Source organism: Oryx dammah, unplaced genomic scaffold, assembly GCF_014754425.2.
Source record: "Oryx dammah isolate SB20612 unplaced genomic scaffold, SCBI_Odam_1.1 HiC_scaffold_27, whole genome shotgun sequence".
In the NCBI taxonomy this organism is placed as follows: Eukaryota; Metazoa; Chordata; class Mammalia; order Artiodactyla; family Bovidae; genus Oryx; species Oryx dammah.
In genome coordinates, this window is record NW_024070211.1 from 96,240,094 (window position 1) to 96,256,572 (window position 16,479).

Genomic DNA, 16,479 nt, shown 5'->3' on the forward strand with positions numbered 1-16,479 from the left:
TTCTCTCTTGAGCATAAGGAAGGCTGTTCTTCAGAAGTAATATCAGGAGCACAATGAAGCTGAAGCTTCATCAGTCACTGGCACAGTGATACATGTATAGTAGACTTTGTGCTGGCCTAAGCATTCAGAGCCCGTGTGGTTTCCTCCCACGAAATCAAAATCAAATGCTCTCCTAGGATTATTAGTTACAGGCTGTTAAAAAAAAAAAAGAAAACCTGACGAGATAAGCAGGTACATTTTTTTGCTTTGTATCCAGAAGCTACTGATACTTCAAAGGACGTGCCTGATGCAGTTTCATTTCTTTAGGTGGCCCAGCATCTTGCCGCCACCTATGGTGATAAGGCTTTTGAGGTGGCCAAGATGGCAAGTGTGACAGGAAAACGGTGGCCCATTGTTGGAGTGCGTCTTGTGTCGGAATTTCCGTACATTGAAGCAGAGGTATGTGAATGGCCCTGTGGAAGTTTCCCATCTGCCCTGGGGTACTTTTCATCTGTCCACTCTTCGTCCTCTTTAGAAATTATACTTAGCTAAGTTTTTTTTTAATTAATTAATTAATTAATTTTACTTTACAATATTGTATTGGTTTTGCCATACATTGACTTGAATCCACCATGAGTACACACGTGTTCCCCATCCTGAACCCCCCTCCCACCTCCCTCCCCATACCATCCCTCTGGATCATCCCAGTGCACCAGCTCCGAGCATCCTGTATCATGCATCAAATGTGGACTGGCGATTCGTTTCACATATATTTTACATGTTTCAATGCCATCCTCTCATAATCCCGCCCACACCCTCTCCCACAGAGTCCAAAAGACTGTTCTATACGTCCGTGTCTCTTTTGCTGTCTCGCATACAGGGTTATTGTTACTTTCTTTCTAAATTTTATGGGTGTTTTTGTTTCTGGTTTACTTCACTCTGTATAATCGGCTCCAGTTTCATCCCCCTCATTAGAACTGATTCAAATGTATTCTTTTTGATGGCTGAGTAATACTCCATTGTGTATATGTACCACAGCTTTCTTATCCATTCATCTGCTGATGGACATCTAGGTTGCTTCCATGCCCTGGCTATTATAAACAGTGGGCATAAGGGTTGCATGTGCTATATCTGTAGATTAATCTGGAGAGTATTATCATCTTGGCAAAGTAAGTTTTTTGATCCATGAAAGTGGGATGTTTTCCCATTATTTAGATCTTTAATTTCTTTCAACAATGTTGTTTGCAGAGTATAAATTTTGCCCTTCTTTTATTAAATATTTCCCTGTGGCTCAGAGGTTAAAGCATCTGCCTCCAATGCGGGAAATATCACCTATAACCTGGAGTAAAATGTCTGCCCAGCACAGTTCCTTTCATTTACCTAATTTTAATTTCATCTCTGGAGTTATATTGATAGTGATAACAATAATGATAGAAAATATGGATTCCTTTCTCCTCCACAGAGCTATCCCAAGTCTTACTGACTCAGTTGTTTGCCCCTTTTGAGAGCTTGTAGCTCCTCAAGTTTGTACCACTTATGTTCTGCCTGATGACTTTTTTTTTTTTGACATGCACCATTTTTCAAGTCTTTATTGAATTTGTCACAGTGTTGCTTCTGTTTTATGTTTTGGTTTTTTGGCCACGAGGCATTTGGTATCTTAACTCCCTGACCAGGGATCAAACCCACACCCTCTGCGTTGGAAGGCAGAGTCTTAACCGGTGGACCGCCAGGAAAGTCCCTGATGATATGTCTTGATTTGACATTTATAATTCACTATATCTTAAACATGGGTGTCCAGTAAGCATTTTGTTGTTGATTGAATGCAAGACTTTTGTCATCTGATTACTCTGAGACATAAAACTGTGGACAGCCTTCAGAGATGAGACTGTAACTTTTTAATTTTAACTTTAAACTTGTTCTTTGCCTATTCAGCTATGTGTATTAACATCCTTGTCATAAACAAAAGAAGTGATTACTATGGATGGTAACTGAGAAGTGATGCAGTTTACATGTTTGGGCCAGTTTCTATTCAAGGAGAAGACATTAACTCTCATCCAAATTGTTCCGGTTTCCAAATCTCCTTTGGCAGGCAGAAAAATGGGGAACTGGTGTGATGTCACTATTTGCTTCATGCCTGCTAGAGGGAACCAGAGTACGTGAAGAAAAATGTCACTGTACCTAAGCATGGATTTTAAGTGAAGCTTTATTCCCCTCCTTTTGAAAAATGCCTAAATTAATCATTTTACTTTAATTCAAACCTAGGTGAAATACGGGATTAAGGAGTATGCTTGTACCGCTGTGGATATGATTTCACGTCGTACTCGCCTAGCCTTCCTAAATGTGCAGGCGGCAGAGGAGGCCCTACCCAGGATTGTTGAACTGATGGGCCGAGAACTGAATTGGGACGATTCTAAAAAAGAGGTATTATATAGAAGTCTCTAAAACTACATTTGCCTTTATAGACATGGAATGTCTTAATCTGTTAGTCGAGGCTAATGGTTATTTTCTCTTTTTTTGATTGGGGGCAGTGGCTTTACAACGTTGTGTTAGTTGCTGCTGTACAACAAAGTGAACCAGCTCTATGTATACACATCCCTTCCCTCTTGGACCTGCTTCCCAGCCCCCACCCCATCCCAGAGCCCTGAGCCGAGCTCCCTGTGCTGCACAGCAGCTTCCCACTGGCTATCCATTTTACACATGGTAGTGTATATATGTCAAAGCTAATCTTCCAGTTTACCCTCCCCCTTAACCCTCTGCCCTCTCATGTCCACATATCTGTTCTCTACATCTGTGTCTCTTTTCCTGCCCAGCAAATAGGTTCAGAGGCTAGCATAGTTTTTGATGGTGACTTTATAATTCCTGCCAATTTCTGTGTGTATTTAATACTACTAGGCCTTAGGAAACTGGAAAGATATTCTTGTAACAAATATGTCATCATAACAAATTCTGGTAACAAATATCCTTGTAACCAAATATGCTTCTTGGTTGTTTTTGGAAAATCTCTTATAGAAAAATGTTCTAAAATTTGTGGTCATAATTCCTGAAAAAGTAAGATAATAATGATTGTGGGTAGAACCTTTTCTGGTCTTCACTGAAAACATTCTTAGAACGTACTCCTCGGTGAAATTCACACTCCTGCCAGTATGCCTTTGGTAGGAAATCGTGGTTTTATGGCCTGACCACAAATGCTTATTGATTTGTGTCATTTGAAACTTTATATCCAAATTTAAAAAAAGAAAGCCATCGATGCTCAGATGTCCACATACACAGCCCAGGGCCTCTTGTAATAAACAGATCGTCACGATTTTTAATTAAACCAGAGTTTCAGGCAGAGACATTTTCTTGTATTTATTCAGAAACTATTCCCGGTGTTCATTGGTTTAGACCTTTCCCCTAGTCTTTCTTGAACCCATTCCATTTAGGCTCCTTCACGGCCACTTGGCTGTTAGTGGCTCTGGTCACACTTTCCAGTCACCTCCACGTTGCTCCATGCTCTTGGCTCTCATCATCCTTTTAGTCAGCCAGTTGGTGGCCTTCCTATAGTTGATTCCTCCCTCTTTCCTAAACACCACCTGTCTTAGTCTATTCAGGCTGCTCTGACAGGATACCACAGACTGAATGGCTTACACAACATAAATGTGTTTCTCACAGTTCTGGAGGCTGGAAATCTGAGATTGGGGTGCCAGGGTGAGATGGTTGGGTTCTGGTGAGAGCCTTCCTCCTGGCTTTCAGATAGCTACTTTCTGGAGGAGATGCAGGTAGGGGGCACTGTCTGGTCTGTTCTGTTGAGTGTGCTAATCCCAACAAGGTTTATCTAAAAGTAGTTACCTCCCCAAAGTCCCATCTCCAAATCCTGTCATATTGGAGGTTAGGCTGTCAGCATATGAATTTGGGAGGATACAATTCAGTCCAGGCAGGTGGCCCTGGTGGTAAAGAATCCTCCTGCCAATGTAGGCGATGCAAGAGACCCAGGTTTTATCCCTAGGTTGGAAAGATCCCCTGGAGAAGGAAAGGCAACCCACTCCAGTATTCTTGCCTGGAGAATTCCACGGGCAGAGGAGCCTGGTGGGCCACAGTCCATGGGGTTGCAAAGAGTGGGACACGACTGAGCAACTAACACTTAGACTGTTAGAATCAGTCTTCAGGGGTGAAGCCATAGCCCTACATTTAAAATATTCTCCACCATTTTCATGCCACATGTGTAGTGTACTGATGGTAGAAATCACTGAAAAGAACTTCTTAATCCTGGTCACAGTGCTGTCAGGCATAACCTTTACCCTCATTTTATAGATGAGAAAACAGACTCAGGGAGGAAGTCTTCCTGAGTGAGAGTTCATACAACTAGTAGATTGTGGAACTGGGATTGAAGCCAGGTGTCCAGATCCCGGACACCCTTTTCCCACCCAGCCCTGTTGCCTCTGCCTTGGCGGGACTGGTTTATATAGCTCTTCTGGTTTTGAGTTTGGGTTTGGCCAGTTTTAAAGTTATATAGTGAGGCAACACTAGAGTGAAACTTACTCCTGTGCTACTGCCAATCATTTCTACCATGTAGAAGGATTGGGGATAATGTGTTCCTGTAAAAATTATGGTGGAGTGATTTGAACATGCAGGAAGGTGCTTTGTGCCAGGAATGCAGGCTGTAGGAGGTAGGAAGAAGGAAGAAAACTCTGTGAACTGGCTGCGTTCAGCCCTCCCGAGGAAACTAGATTTACATGGGTTTAGGTTTTATGAGCAGATTTATGTACTCAGAAATATTCTCCCAGTCCCCTAAACAAACAAAATAACAGAAATAAGAAACCTGAAGTTATTGCTCAGTATCTGAGACATAGGAGTATTCATGAGAACAGCAGATAGTCTAGAGAGAACAAAGGAGAGGGGAGAAAGAATTAAAGGTTACTGGACTGCTAAGAAAAGGTTAAAAGCACTGGGATTATGTAACCTGCAAAAGTGAAAGAGGAGCAGGGTGATAAATAACTCTCTGTAGATGAATTGTGGTTGTTTTTACCAGTCAATACTTACTGAGTGACTTGTATCCTGAGCATTATACTAAATATTTTAGGGGAGTAATAAATAGCTCATAGTTTCAAGGATCTTCAAATTTAATCAAGTGTTACAACATATATATATATATATATACCTCAGAAATGTGTGTGTGTTTTCCAAAATTTATAGGATGATTTGGAGAACTGTTATTTAAGACCAAAGGCAGCCAACTTAGAACTGATTAAGGAGGAAGGCATTATCTAGGGGAGCTGGGGATTGATAGAGGAGTTGGTGAAGATATTTAGGAATGCAACACTGCCAAACTGTGTTTTACACAATTAAATATATATGTTAATATGTGTGTGTGCATGCTTAGTCGTGTCTGACTCTGCGACCCCTTGGACTGTAGCCTGCCAGGCCCCTCTGTCTATGGGATTCTTCAGGCAAGAACACTGGAATGGGTTGCCGTTTCCTCCTCCAGGGCATCTTCCAGACCCAAGGATCAAACTCTCATCTCCTGTGGCTCCTGCTTTGGCAGGCAGATTCTTTGCCACTTGAGCCACCTGGGAAGCTCTATGTAAAAATAATACATAATTATAAATAAATAATCAGTGTCTAAATTAATAACAGTGAAAAGATGACTATATGGTCAAGAGAGTTTGGGAAATTCTGATCTAAGCAAATGAAACCATTTTCTCTAGTGCAGATAATTTGGTGCCTTTAAAGTGCTTATGTGCATTCTCAGTTTCCCAAAGGCAGCTTATCTGGGGACAGATCCAACTCTCACATGTTGGAAGGGCTGATGGAAAGGGAAACTAGTATTGCTTTAGGATGTATTTTGGGAAATGCTGCAGTAATACTTGGTAATGTAGACTTTATAACCTGCAGACAAAACATACATTTCATTGAGAGACTTTAAAAAGAAGACCACTTAAGTAGATTGAGGGGCTCTCCCAAAGGGAAATTATTTCAAAATTGATTCCAACAAGAATAAAGAGGAAGCAAGTGAAGAAATGGAGTGACCATGGACAGGGCAAACTAATAAGCCCCAAATATCAAACAGCGGGAAGATAGGTACTCAGCAGCGGAAGAGTACCCAGGACAATAAGAACGCATATGAATAGTGTCAGCAACTGGCAAAAGTCCTAAAAACATTAAAAATAACTTTTAAAACTAGAAAAGAGTACAAAAAAAGTCTAACCTAGATCCTTGCTCAAAGGTAGCTAGCACCAGATTTTTGATTGCCAGAGAAGGGAGGGAACCTTTCAACTCATGGTTCAATTCCAATTTGTTTTTTCCTTTTTCTCCTGTTTGTCAAGGAGAATGATCTTCATTGTGAGAAAAGCAAAATAAATATTGATAAGAGGAAATAGACATTTAAATAGGAGACTGCTCTAAATGCGTTTTTATGCCAACTCAGAAATTTTATATACCTCAGGGTACTCAGAGAATTTGCAGATGGGGTTTATTTAACTACTGTCGAGGTTTAAAATATTATGGCAAATAGGAATAGAATCAGAAGACAGAAGCTGGGCAAATGTAGTACCACATTCTTAAGTTGGCTGCTTGGGTCCTGAGTAACTAATGAAAGTGGAGAAATAAAGTTTATAACCTATAAGCCTGTGGTCTTGGCATTGGTCTTGGGTTGTTTTGTAGGTTATGGCATTTAAGTTTGTTTTATCAGTATTTAGCAAGAAGTAGTGATCTCTGGGGAGAAGGCAATGGCACCCCACTCCAGTACTCTTGCCTGGAAAATCCCATGGATGGAGGAGCCTGGTAGGCTGCAGTCAGCGAGGTTGCTAAGAGTCAGACACAACTGAGCGACTTCACTTTGACTTTTCACTTTCATGCATTGGAGAAGGAAATGGCAACCCACTCCAGTATTCCTGCCTGGAGAATCCCAGGGGCGGGGGAGCCTGGTGGGCTGCTGTCTATGGGGTCGCACAGAGTCGGACACGACTGAAATGACTTAGCAGCAGCAGCAGTAGTGATTTCTGGAAGGTAATAATTAATCACTTAGAAAAAATCACTTCAGAGATATCCTTTCAGGAAAAGCACATGATTGTTAGATTGAGGATATGTTATAGGCATAATATATTTGGATTCCATAAAGCATTTTATGAAGCCCCCTGTGATGTCTTTTTAAAATGGTGGATTTGTAACTAGTCAAATGATCATCTTTGGTGTACTCATAAGAAACTGGAGGAAGAGTAAATGCTTGGTGATAGATTGAAGCAATGGGTAAAATTGCAATTACATTAGATATAATTTAATAGAGACAAATGGCAGACCTTGTATTAGGTAGAAAAACAACGCCATCCATTCATGATATATTTGACAAGACTTAACAGTAGCATCGGAGAAGGCAATGGCACCCTACTCCAGTACTCTTGCCTAGAAAATCCCATGGACGGAGGAGCCTGGTAGGCTGCAGTCCATGGGGTCGCTAAGAGTCAGACACAACTGAGTGACTTCACTTTCACTTTTCACTTTCATGCATTGGAGAAGGAAATGGCAACCCACTCCAGTGTTCTTGCCTGGAGAATCCCAGGATGGGGGAGGCTGGTGGGCTGCCGTCTATGCGGTTGCTCAGAGTCGGACATGACTGAAGCAACTTAGCAGCAGCAGCAGCAGCAACAGTAGCATATGCAAAAAAGAAATATATTTTTTGTTAACTGTAAATGCATAGCAGATAACAGTGGATCATGGCTGCCCCCAAGTGCAATTACAATCTTAAGCTTCCTAAAGAAATCATATGTCTAGACTAATGATGCTGATTGTTAACTTCTTTCCAGGTACTTGCCAGATCTCTGTTGGAGTATTGTGTTGTATTGTGACCGTTTTATTACATGACAGACTAGCTGTGGTTTGGGAGAAATTATCCAGCATGGTGAAGGGATTTAAAATCATGTGTTACACAGGAGAGTAAGAAAATTGTTAAGAAGGAAAGCTCTATTGGGTTGGTCAAAAAGCTTGTTTGGGTTTACCGAAACAGCTTAGGAAAAACCAAAACGAACTTTTTTGCCAACTCAATACTTGTTGTGCTGTGAGACAGGAAAAAAATCTTTTGAGTTAAAAAAAATTATTCTCAGAAAGTTTCACCAATCCCAAACAAATTGGTAGAATTGCAGTGTTCACAGCAATAGGTAGTATCAGTTGAGGCTGGGATCACTGAAAACAAGAAAAGTAACTATTCAATAGACTAGCATGTTTGTTGTTTTTTTCTTTTTCTCAAAGCTCTGTCATTTCCATCCAACTAGCAGCATCCAAGTGACAAAATGTTAGAATTGGTTAACCCATGATGTCTGTCTTGATGCAGCATGCCACATAACAATAGTTATTTACTTTTAATTGCTCTTTGGCCACCAAACCACAAAGATTTTGCTAGTCAATACTGTGGAGGAATATTCAGCAATAAAGACAAACAATATTAAAGCATGCAACAACATGAATGACTCTCAGAATTGTTATGCTGTGTGGAAGTAGTCAAACACAGAAGACTACATACTATATGAACCCTTTAATACGAAATTCTAGAAAAGACAAAACTCTGGTGACAAAATCAGATCAGTGGTTGCCTAGGGGTACAGGTCAAGGGAAGGAATCAATTGCAATAGGAATGAGGAAGCTTTTTAGGGGATAGAAATGCTCTCTATCTTGTTCGTGGTAGTGTATACATCAGAATTTTATTGAATAAAATTATACTTCAGTAAAACTTGAGGAAATAAAAAATTGTCCTGGCCAGAAAAATGAGGATGAACTTTCTCTTTAGAAAACCAAGTGGAAAAAAAGGAGAAAAAAATCAATAATTCTTTCCATAAATCTTTGAACTTTGTGTGTGTCTGTGTTTTAGGAAGAACTTGAAACAGCCAGGAAGTTTCTATATTATGAAATGGGCTATAAATCTCGATCAGAACAGTTAACAGATCGGTCTGAAATTAGCCTACTGCCTTCAGACATTGACAGGTACTTCTTATAAGTTCCTATATCTCTCTCTCTCTTTTTGTCTTCACTTACCTAAGTATATTTTTGCATTATTTAACATTGTGTTCCAGGTACAAGAAGAGATTTCATAAATTTGATGCAGACCAGAAAGGCTTTATTACCATTGTTGATGTTCAACGTGTATTAGAGGTATTTTTTATGGTTCAGTATCTTTGATAGCAGAGGAATGTAAAGATTATCCTGGATAATTTTTTTTATTTAGTGCTATCTATAAATAATATTTCTCTCTGAATTTTTGAAAGGCTAGTAATGTTAATAAAAGGAAATACATAATTTCTAGTGAAACTTCATTATTTTGTGCTTTCCTTTTACTTAGAGTATCAACGTCCAAATGGATGAAAATACGCTACATGAAATTCTGAATGAAGTAGATTTGAATAAAAATGGACAGGTTGAACTCAATGAATTTTTGCAGGTGAGTTGTAGTGAAAGGAAACATGTGTATTTGCTTTTTATCTATTGGTCCTCAATAGATACTCAGGAATGGATTTCCAAGTCAGTACAGTTGTCACCTCATTCTGAAAAAGAAGAAAGCTTGAAAGCAGCGAAGGTTGGTATGTCTTAAAGGATGTGACTTTGCATGGTGTGTGTTCTTTTGCTTTTTATAAGATACATTATGTTGTATTGGGCAATTTAGATTAAATCTAGGTTGATTATGGCTTAAAGGGATAAATCAGAAATGTGCTTTATAAAGAAGTATGCTGTGGGAGACCACTGCTGAACACTTCTTTACTTCTAAAGTACAAAGTTTATTTTTAATAGAGGAAGTTTAAAGAAATCAAAGTTGTGTTCATTTGAGAATCATGTTCACTTGAGAACTCAAAATGCAATGGTTATATTCCTACATTATAACAAACCTGAAAAGCAAGAGAAAGGAAAGCTATATTCTAGGGTCAAGACCATGTAATCCAAGCATCTTTATTTCTAATTTTCCACTTATTCAAGGTTCAGTTGTTTAATAATAACCAGAAAGAAAGTAAATTTTGTTACTTCAAAATGGATGCTACACGTGCATCCTTAAAAGTTCCTTAAAAGAAGGAAACTCAACAACTTCTTACATTATTTGTAACTGTCCATAGAGCTCTGCTCTTATAAGAATGTATTGGTTTCCAGACAGGCCAGGTTTTTTTCTGTAGTGCTTCTTGGGCAGGTATTTCAAATGAATGCCAGGTCTTGCTTGCACCATGGCAATGATGAATGCTGAACATGAAATAAATTAATGCTGGGGATTTTGGTCAATGTCAGCCCTTTCTTCACTGTGTCAAGTTAAACAAACAAGATCAAGGCAAAGGAAATGGTAATTGTCTCTCTGGAGATGAGCAGCAGATAAGAGCATTGTTGAATCTAAATGCAGAAAATTTTCACGGGTTGTGTCCAGCATTACAAAAAAGAATGTTACTTCTTTAGCTTACTGTTTAACTAGGTGGACATTTGAAATTGAGTTTAAAATGTATGCTTGGAAATTAGAAACCATTTCATACATTTTTATCTGGTTGTTTTCCTTGAGAAATTTTTTTGTCTGTCTCAGGATTTTAGAAAACTTTTCTTCAAATAAATAGCTAATGCTTCATTTCATATAGGTTGTAAATAAACAACAGCATTTAGGGTTCAAAGACCTGAGGTCTTAGAAACAATAAGAGTCTAATGTTATGGATATGGATTTTGGGTGTTAAGTAATTTTCTTGAGTGCAGTAGAGCTAAACACATGGAAAATAATTTAAACCACCTGCAAGTTTTCTTATAGTCTTTTTAATAATTATGTCTTGTCCAATTCTAAGTGAAAGAGACTATTCATGCTTTACTAAGTGCATACATAGTATAATTTTCAACTTAAAAATGCTGATTATATTTCTTATGAAATATATTCACACCCAAATGTTATTTTTTCTTGTAATATGGTTTTCAGATATATGTAATGTTTGAAGAAAATTTTGATTTGTTAAAAGTTGATACATCATACAACCTTTACGGATAAAAGAGAAAAAAAACAAAACTCCAGCTCTCTCAGTTCTGTTAGTGCTGATAAACTTTGAAGGTATTCATGGGACCAGACAAAACAGTAAACAGGACATTGCTGTCTTTAGATGTCAGTGTTCTTTGTTATACCATTCATAGATGGAGAGTATCTTTTCAGGCTTCTGTTTCATTTTTATTAAGATAGTTTCCCTTTCTGAAGATTAAGAGCCCATGTGTATCCCATTAGACAGTTTTGAATATAGATCTTTTAAAATAATCCTCATGGAAGATCTCGGTAGATTCTGCATCATTGCATGACTTTTATTTTTAGGTTTGGACTCTAATGACACTTCTGTATGTAGGAGTCCGTCTCTAATAAACAATAGCTTGTGAAACAGCTTTTAATAAGGTCATGAAATTCTGATCCAGCCCCTTGGCAGATGCCTCTGACCCTTATTCAGAGTCATTTTTAAGAAATGTATCTCTTTAGGCTAGAAACTATAACCCTGAAAATATTTTGAGGATTTACGTATATATATATATATATATATATATATATATATATATATATACTCCTGATGAATGACTAAATCAGTTCTTTAAAAAATAGATAAAAAATATTGAAGAAGTGAGATCAAGAAAAGCAAATAGTTAAAACCACATCAACTTGAAAAGGAAAAAAAATATCCCCACGCTCATAATTGCACAGTGCCTTCCAGATTAAAGGCCTTTGCCCGCCGACTGCATGTAATTTCAAGACTAATTCTGATTTTATCCACTGGATAAAAATGAATTAGCTAAAATCTGGGCTGTGGAGTGCTTTTACTTCTTAAGGTAGATCTTGGGTCCATTTTCAAGGACTTAAATGTAAATGATTTTAAAAAGTCTTTAAGGAATTTGGATTTGGGGGACTTGAAGTTGTCAAGTACAATAACACTAAAAAAGAGTAGTTAAATATGTCATGGTTTGTCTTTGTTCAATCCCTGAGATTCCTTTTTAAGATTTTAAAATGGAATTAAAGATTCAATATTTGAATTGCTCAAAAAAATGTATATGTGCTGAGCTCATTAAGGGGCAAAATGTGATGTATTCAATCTGCATTTTAAAGGCAGACTAATTTGCTAGGTAGGTGTTAGTTTTTGCAGCCCTGGCAAAAAACCTGCCCCTTCCCCCTTTTTGAGATGTTTGAAAATTGTAGTTTCTTCTGTGAACTCTAGTACCTGCTATGGTTTTTGATGGGGGCACTTGATTATCCTCACCTGCTGCAGGGTTACTATTAAAATGCTGTGAAGACCAGGAGTAAGCTGGTCGGCCTTTTGAATCTGTTACCTATTTTCTCTTTAAGCTGATGAGTGCTATTCAAAAAGGAAGGGTGTCTGGAAGCCGGCTTGCTATACTCATGAAAACTGCCGAAGAAAACCTCGACAGAAGAGTTCCCATCCCTGTGGACCGAAGTTGTGGAGGATTGTGAGTCTGAGCAGTGAATCCACAGCCGACAAACATAGGAAGAGCAAATGGTCATGTAACAAACCAGAGAGGACTGACACCACTCCAAAACAGTAGGCACGGAGAGCTGCCCTGCTTTCACACTGGGAAACATTCCAAGCTTTAGGATGTCGATGTAGACCCTTTATTGGTATTTGCCATTCAGTCTAGCTTCTTAAAAGTGTATTTTATCATCTTTTCTCATTTTCAGTGCACATTGATTTAATGTTTTGCTTTCATTTTGTGATCTATTAGACTGGACATACTCCCTTTTTGTATATTCATTTATTCTAAGTCAATTTGAGAGACAGAATATTTTGGCAAAAATTGAAACGAGAAGCTGGAAACATTTTGTGAGATGCACAAAGCTCTGGACATTAAGCTTGTATAGTATTTGTTCTTAAAAGAAATGGAGTGGGACCTATTAAAACAATAGCATTTCTGGAGACCTCTCAGCCCCCTTCTTCCTCCAGCTTGTCTGCCTTCTTTATCCAGACTTTATATCTAGAGCGTGACTGGTAAAACTGGAGACGGAAAAAAAGTTTAGATCTGGTTATAAGAGCAAGTCTCAAAGAGAATCTCTTAAAGCTTCCAGAATCACAGGTATGAGATATAAGGATAGCATTGACATTTGCTGGGAGATACAGGGATAGTTTCATCTCAGCAGTTCATTTTTTCCCCCCAGTCACTGCTAGTTTTTCTTTGACTATTACAGTTGCCAGGAAGATCCCTGCTTTTCTTATTTTAAAACCAGCATTTAAGTGGCAAGTTGGATACAGTGGGATGGGACTAGATTTCTCAGATCTTTACAGTTATAATAAATTGAAGGATTAAAAAACCTGTGTTCATATATCCACATATATAGCACAGTTTTCAATTCTCAAATCCTAGATGTTGGAGCATGTGATACCATCGAACATGGCCTATTTTGCTTAGGTTATTGTATCATTTGGAGGGAATGTTTATAAACAGATAGTAAAAGAGAATAGAAATAGCGTATTAGTTGAATTTAATTATAATTATTTGTAAAAAGGCACACAATTACAATGTTCATGGTCATTTTAATTGCTTAAAGCCTTCCTCCTAATGTACTAAATGGAAAAGTTCTCAACCAAAAAGAAAAAGAAAAAAAGAAAACCATACTTGACACACACTCACACATGTCCACCATCACACACATACACAGTCACAGAAAGACAAAACAAAAAGATCAATCTGCCCAGAATTTAGTAAATACATAATATCCTGAATTTAAAGGGCCATTTTGGCATCCTTTTGTAATACTTTGGTGGCATTTTAGCCAGTCGTCTGAATATGTCTTCTTTGTGCTTCCTCTTGTGAAGTTGACTACCTGCTTCCTTTGATGTTTAAGATCACGTTGTGTATAAAATAGGAAACGTGACCCTTTTTTAATGTCAGGTTTTCATTGTGCAGACTTAATTTTTCAAACTGGCACATAAGACACTTCTGTGCTGTTATTTCTATATATGTCAACATTGTAGAGTATCTTTATGTCTCATTCGAGTTGGGCATGAGCCTGTCTGTCATAATGTACACACTGGAGGTTAACTCGCCTAAGCCCCCACCCTCACCTCGGAAACAGATAAGGTAGCACGGTAACTCATTTTGCTTTTAAAATGAAGTTTAGACTTGCCTCTTCCTTAAGGAAAACCTGAAACAGAGCAAGTGAGGCTCCCAAGTATCACTGTGAACTTTTTCTTTTAAGGTGTGATTTTTTTTTTTTTTTTGCACTGGTTTCTTTTCCTTTTTCTTTTTTTAAAATAATAGACTCGTGGTTTTGTAATTTTGTTTTTCTATCAAGACAGTAATTTCACTGTTTAGAGCCCAGCGACCCTTAATAGAAGAGCTGTCCTTTAAAACATCAGAGATGATGTACCACAGTATTATACATTTGTGCTCTCTCTCTTTCTCTTCATTTCTAGTTAAATCAAGATAACGATGGCTTGTATCCCCCCTGAATCCATTACAGTAGGGACCGGGCTTATGACCTGAGTGGCCTGGGCAGAACTGTGTTTGAAAAGAGGCCTTGTTTGTGCACGTTTTGCTTTGAGTGAAGTTCCTTTAAGGACAAAGAAAAGCATACTTTTCTTCCTTTGAGTATATCTGCCTTTGCTTAAAATCTGCTAATTCTAAAACATACGCTCCTTCACCAATCCCAAAGTCTCGTCTTGGAAATGAGCTGGTTCCAAGTCTTTACTGTGAATAAAGCACCCCCGCATTTTGTATAAAGTTCTTAATTAAACCTGTGCAGCTTCTTTACCTGATTTCAGAAAAGGAGAGAAGAAATGGGGGGTTGGGTGTAAGTGTGATTCAAAATCTATTCCAAGCGCCAAAAGAATTTTGTTTCTTTTCTGTATAATATAGTATTAGCTGATTCTGCTGGGCTGGGTGTGGGGTGTGTAGGAGACTGTCTTTTGTCGTCAAGCAATTTGTTTAAAGAGCCTTTAATGGGGTTCAGGTGAAGGTACCCCCATCTGTGGTGGAGAGCTGAATGTTCCCTTCAGTAGCCCTTCGCACAGTCATAACAATAGCGATAATGCCAGATTGTTTGTTAAGCTAAGGTTGTCTGCCTCATGGCCGTCATGCTGTTTGCAATATTCTTGCTTTCAATCAATTTAACTTTAGGATTTCCACTACTAAATGCATGCTCCCTATTCTTCTTTAGTTTCTATCTTTGTATTGTCTTTTTTCAAAGTATGTAGTTTGCTCTTTTGTACAACAACAAAATTTCATTCTTTTACTGAAGATACTGTAAGAATGATCATTGATCTTATTTCCCTTTTTTATGTATTTGTAAAGATTTTTGGCATATGAATGTAATAATATTGAAGTCAGTGACACTAATAACTTGCACTGTTTTGCATTATGTCAGCCTTTTATAGGGAGTAAAAAAGCCCTACTGTGCTTTGAAAGAATATCAAGTATCACCCCAGTTCTGGAGTCGATATACACACTGCATGTTTTCATATATGGCATTTTTTATGTATTGTGTTGGGTTATTGTTCTAGATTGGACTGTTAAATACTATGTTTGAGGCTGGGTTGTCATTTTTATAACTGTCTTGGTGTTTTATCGCCATTATTTATTACTTTTGATATACAGAATGAGCTGCATGCATTTATAGAGCAATAAGAGGATGTATTTAATGTGCCTTGTTTTTAACTGAATAAGAACTGAAAGCATGAATCAATAAAGCTGATTAAAATGGTCCATTTACTGGCATGTTGATGTACCTTGCAGTCAGAGAAATAACTTTGATGACTTGTAGTTAAAAAAAAAGTTTGGAAATATTTTCACAAACTATATTTTTAATTGCATTCACACATTAATACTTTTCACTTGCAATTTTGTAATTTTATCTCAAAAGTGAATCCTGCATAGACTGATGTAATTTTATGAGACTGCCAGATTTATTTGTATTAATTTGTTGCTGGAGCCTTTAGGGCACGACTTCTGTATTTGTGCAATCCTATTCTAAAATTACATGCATCCAATTACAACTCTGTTGAATTCTTTTTTCCTTTCTTTTTTTTTTTTCCTTTTGTCAACCAGAGCCTTTTAGCCTGAGCATTCCCAGGCACACTGATGAATTTTATCATAACCAAAATCAATAGAAATGAATGGGAAAGATTACATAATCCATTTTGATCATCTTACATGTCAAGTTAGTGTAGGGTTGCCAAGTGTTGATAAATGCTCTGACAGAAAAAATGCTATATATTTTCATTGTCAGTAAATCAGTAAAGCTGTTACCAGTTTTAACACAAATTTTATAATGCCTATGTTATTTTATAGGTTTTAATTTACACATGTATATGGAGCATTGTCTCCATTTGTGGTTTAGAAGCGCTGCCTCTTAGTTTTGCGTACTTAAAGGCCTATGTGAGTTTCTGAGTTTCTTTGAAATCATATAGAATAACACAGAACACTAGTGCCCAGACAGACTTGGAACAATGAACTGTTTGTTCAAGGCCTGGAAAAAATATCTAACAGCTCAAAATGCTGTTTATTGATTTAGCTCATCACACTTCATAGCAGTTTAAAATTTCA

At 37.8% G+C, this 16,479-nt stretch overlaps 1 protein-coding gene across 3 annotated transcripts in view; it reads left to right on the plus strand.

The window, feature by feature from the left end:
• The window catches only part of GPD2 (glycerol-3-phosphate dehydrogenase 2), a 149,294-nt gene extending 133,365 nt beyond the window's left edge, over positions 1 to 15,929 (plus strand). For 2 of the 3 annotated variants that reach the window (XM_040229114.1, XM_040229113.1), the window contains exons 12-17: positions 307 to 438; positions 2,242 to 2,400; positions 8,816 to 8,928; positions 9,018 to 9,096; positions 9,284 to 9,382; positions 12,269 to 15,929. In XM_040229114.1, the coding sequence (XP_040085048.1) occupies positions 307 to 438; positions 2,242 to 2,400; positions 8,816 to 8,928; positions 9,018 to 9,096; positions 9,284 to 9,382; positions 12,269 to 12,394 (708 nt within the window). In that variant the 3' untranslated portion in view covers positions 12,395 to 15,929. The remainder of the gene's footprint in view (positions 1 to 306; positions 439 to 2,241; positions 2,401 to 8,815; positions 8,929 to 9,017; positions 9,097 to 9,283; positions 9,383 to 12,268) is intronic. The other variant, XM_040229115.1, reaches the window with a different exon arrangement.
• Positions 15,930 to 16,479: the final 550 nt, after the last annotated feature.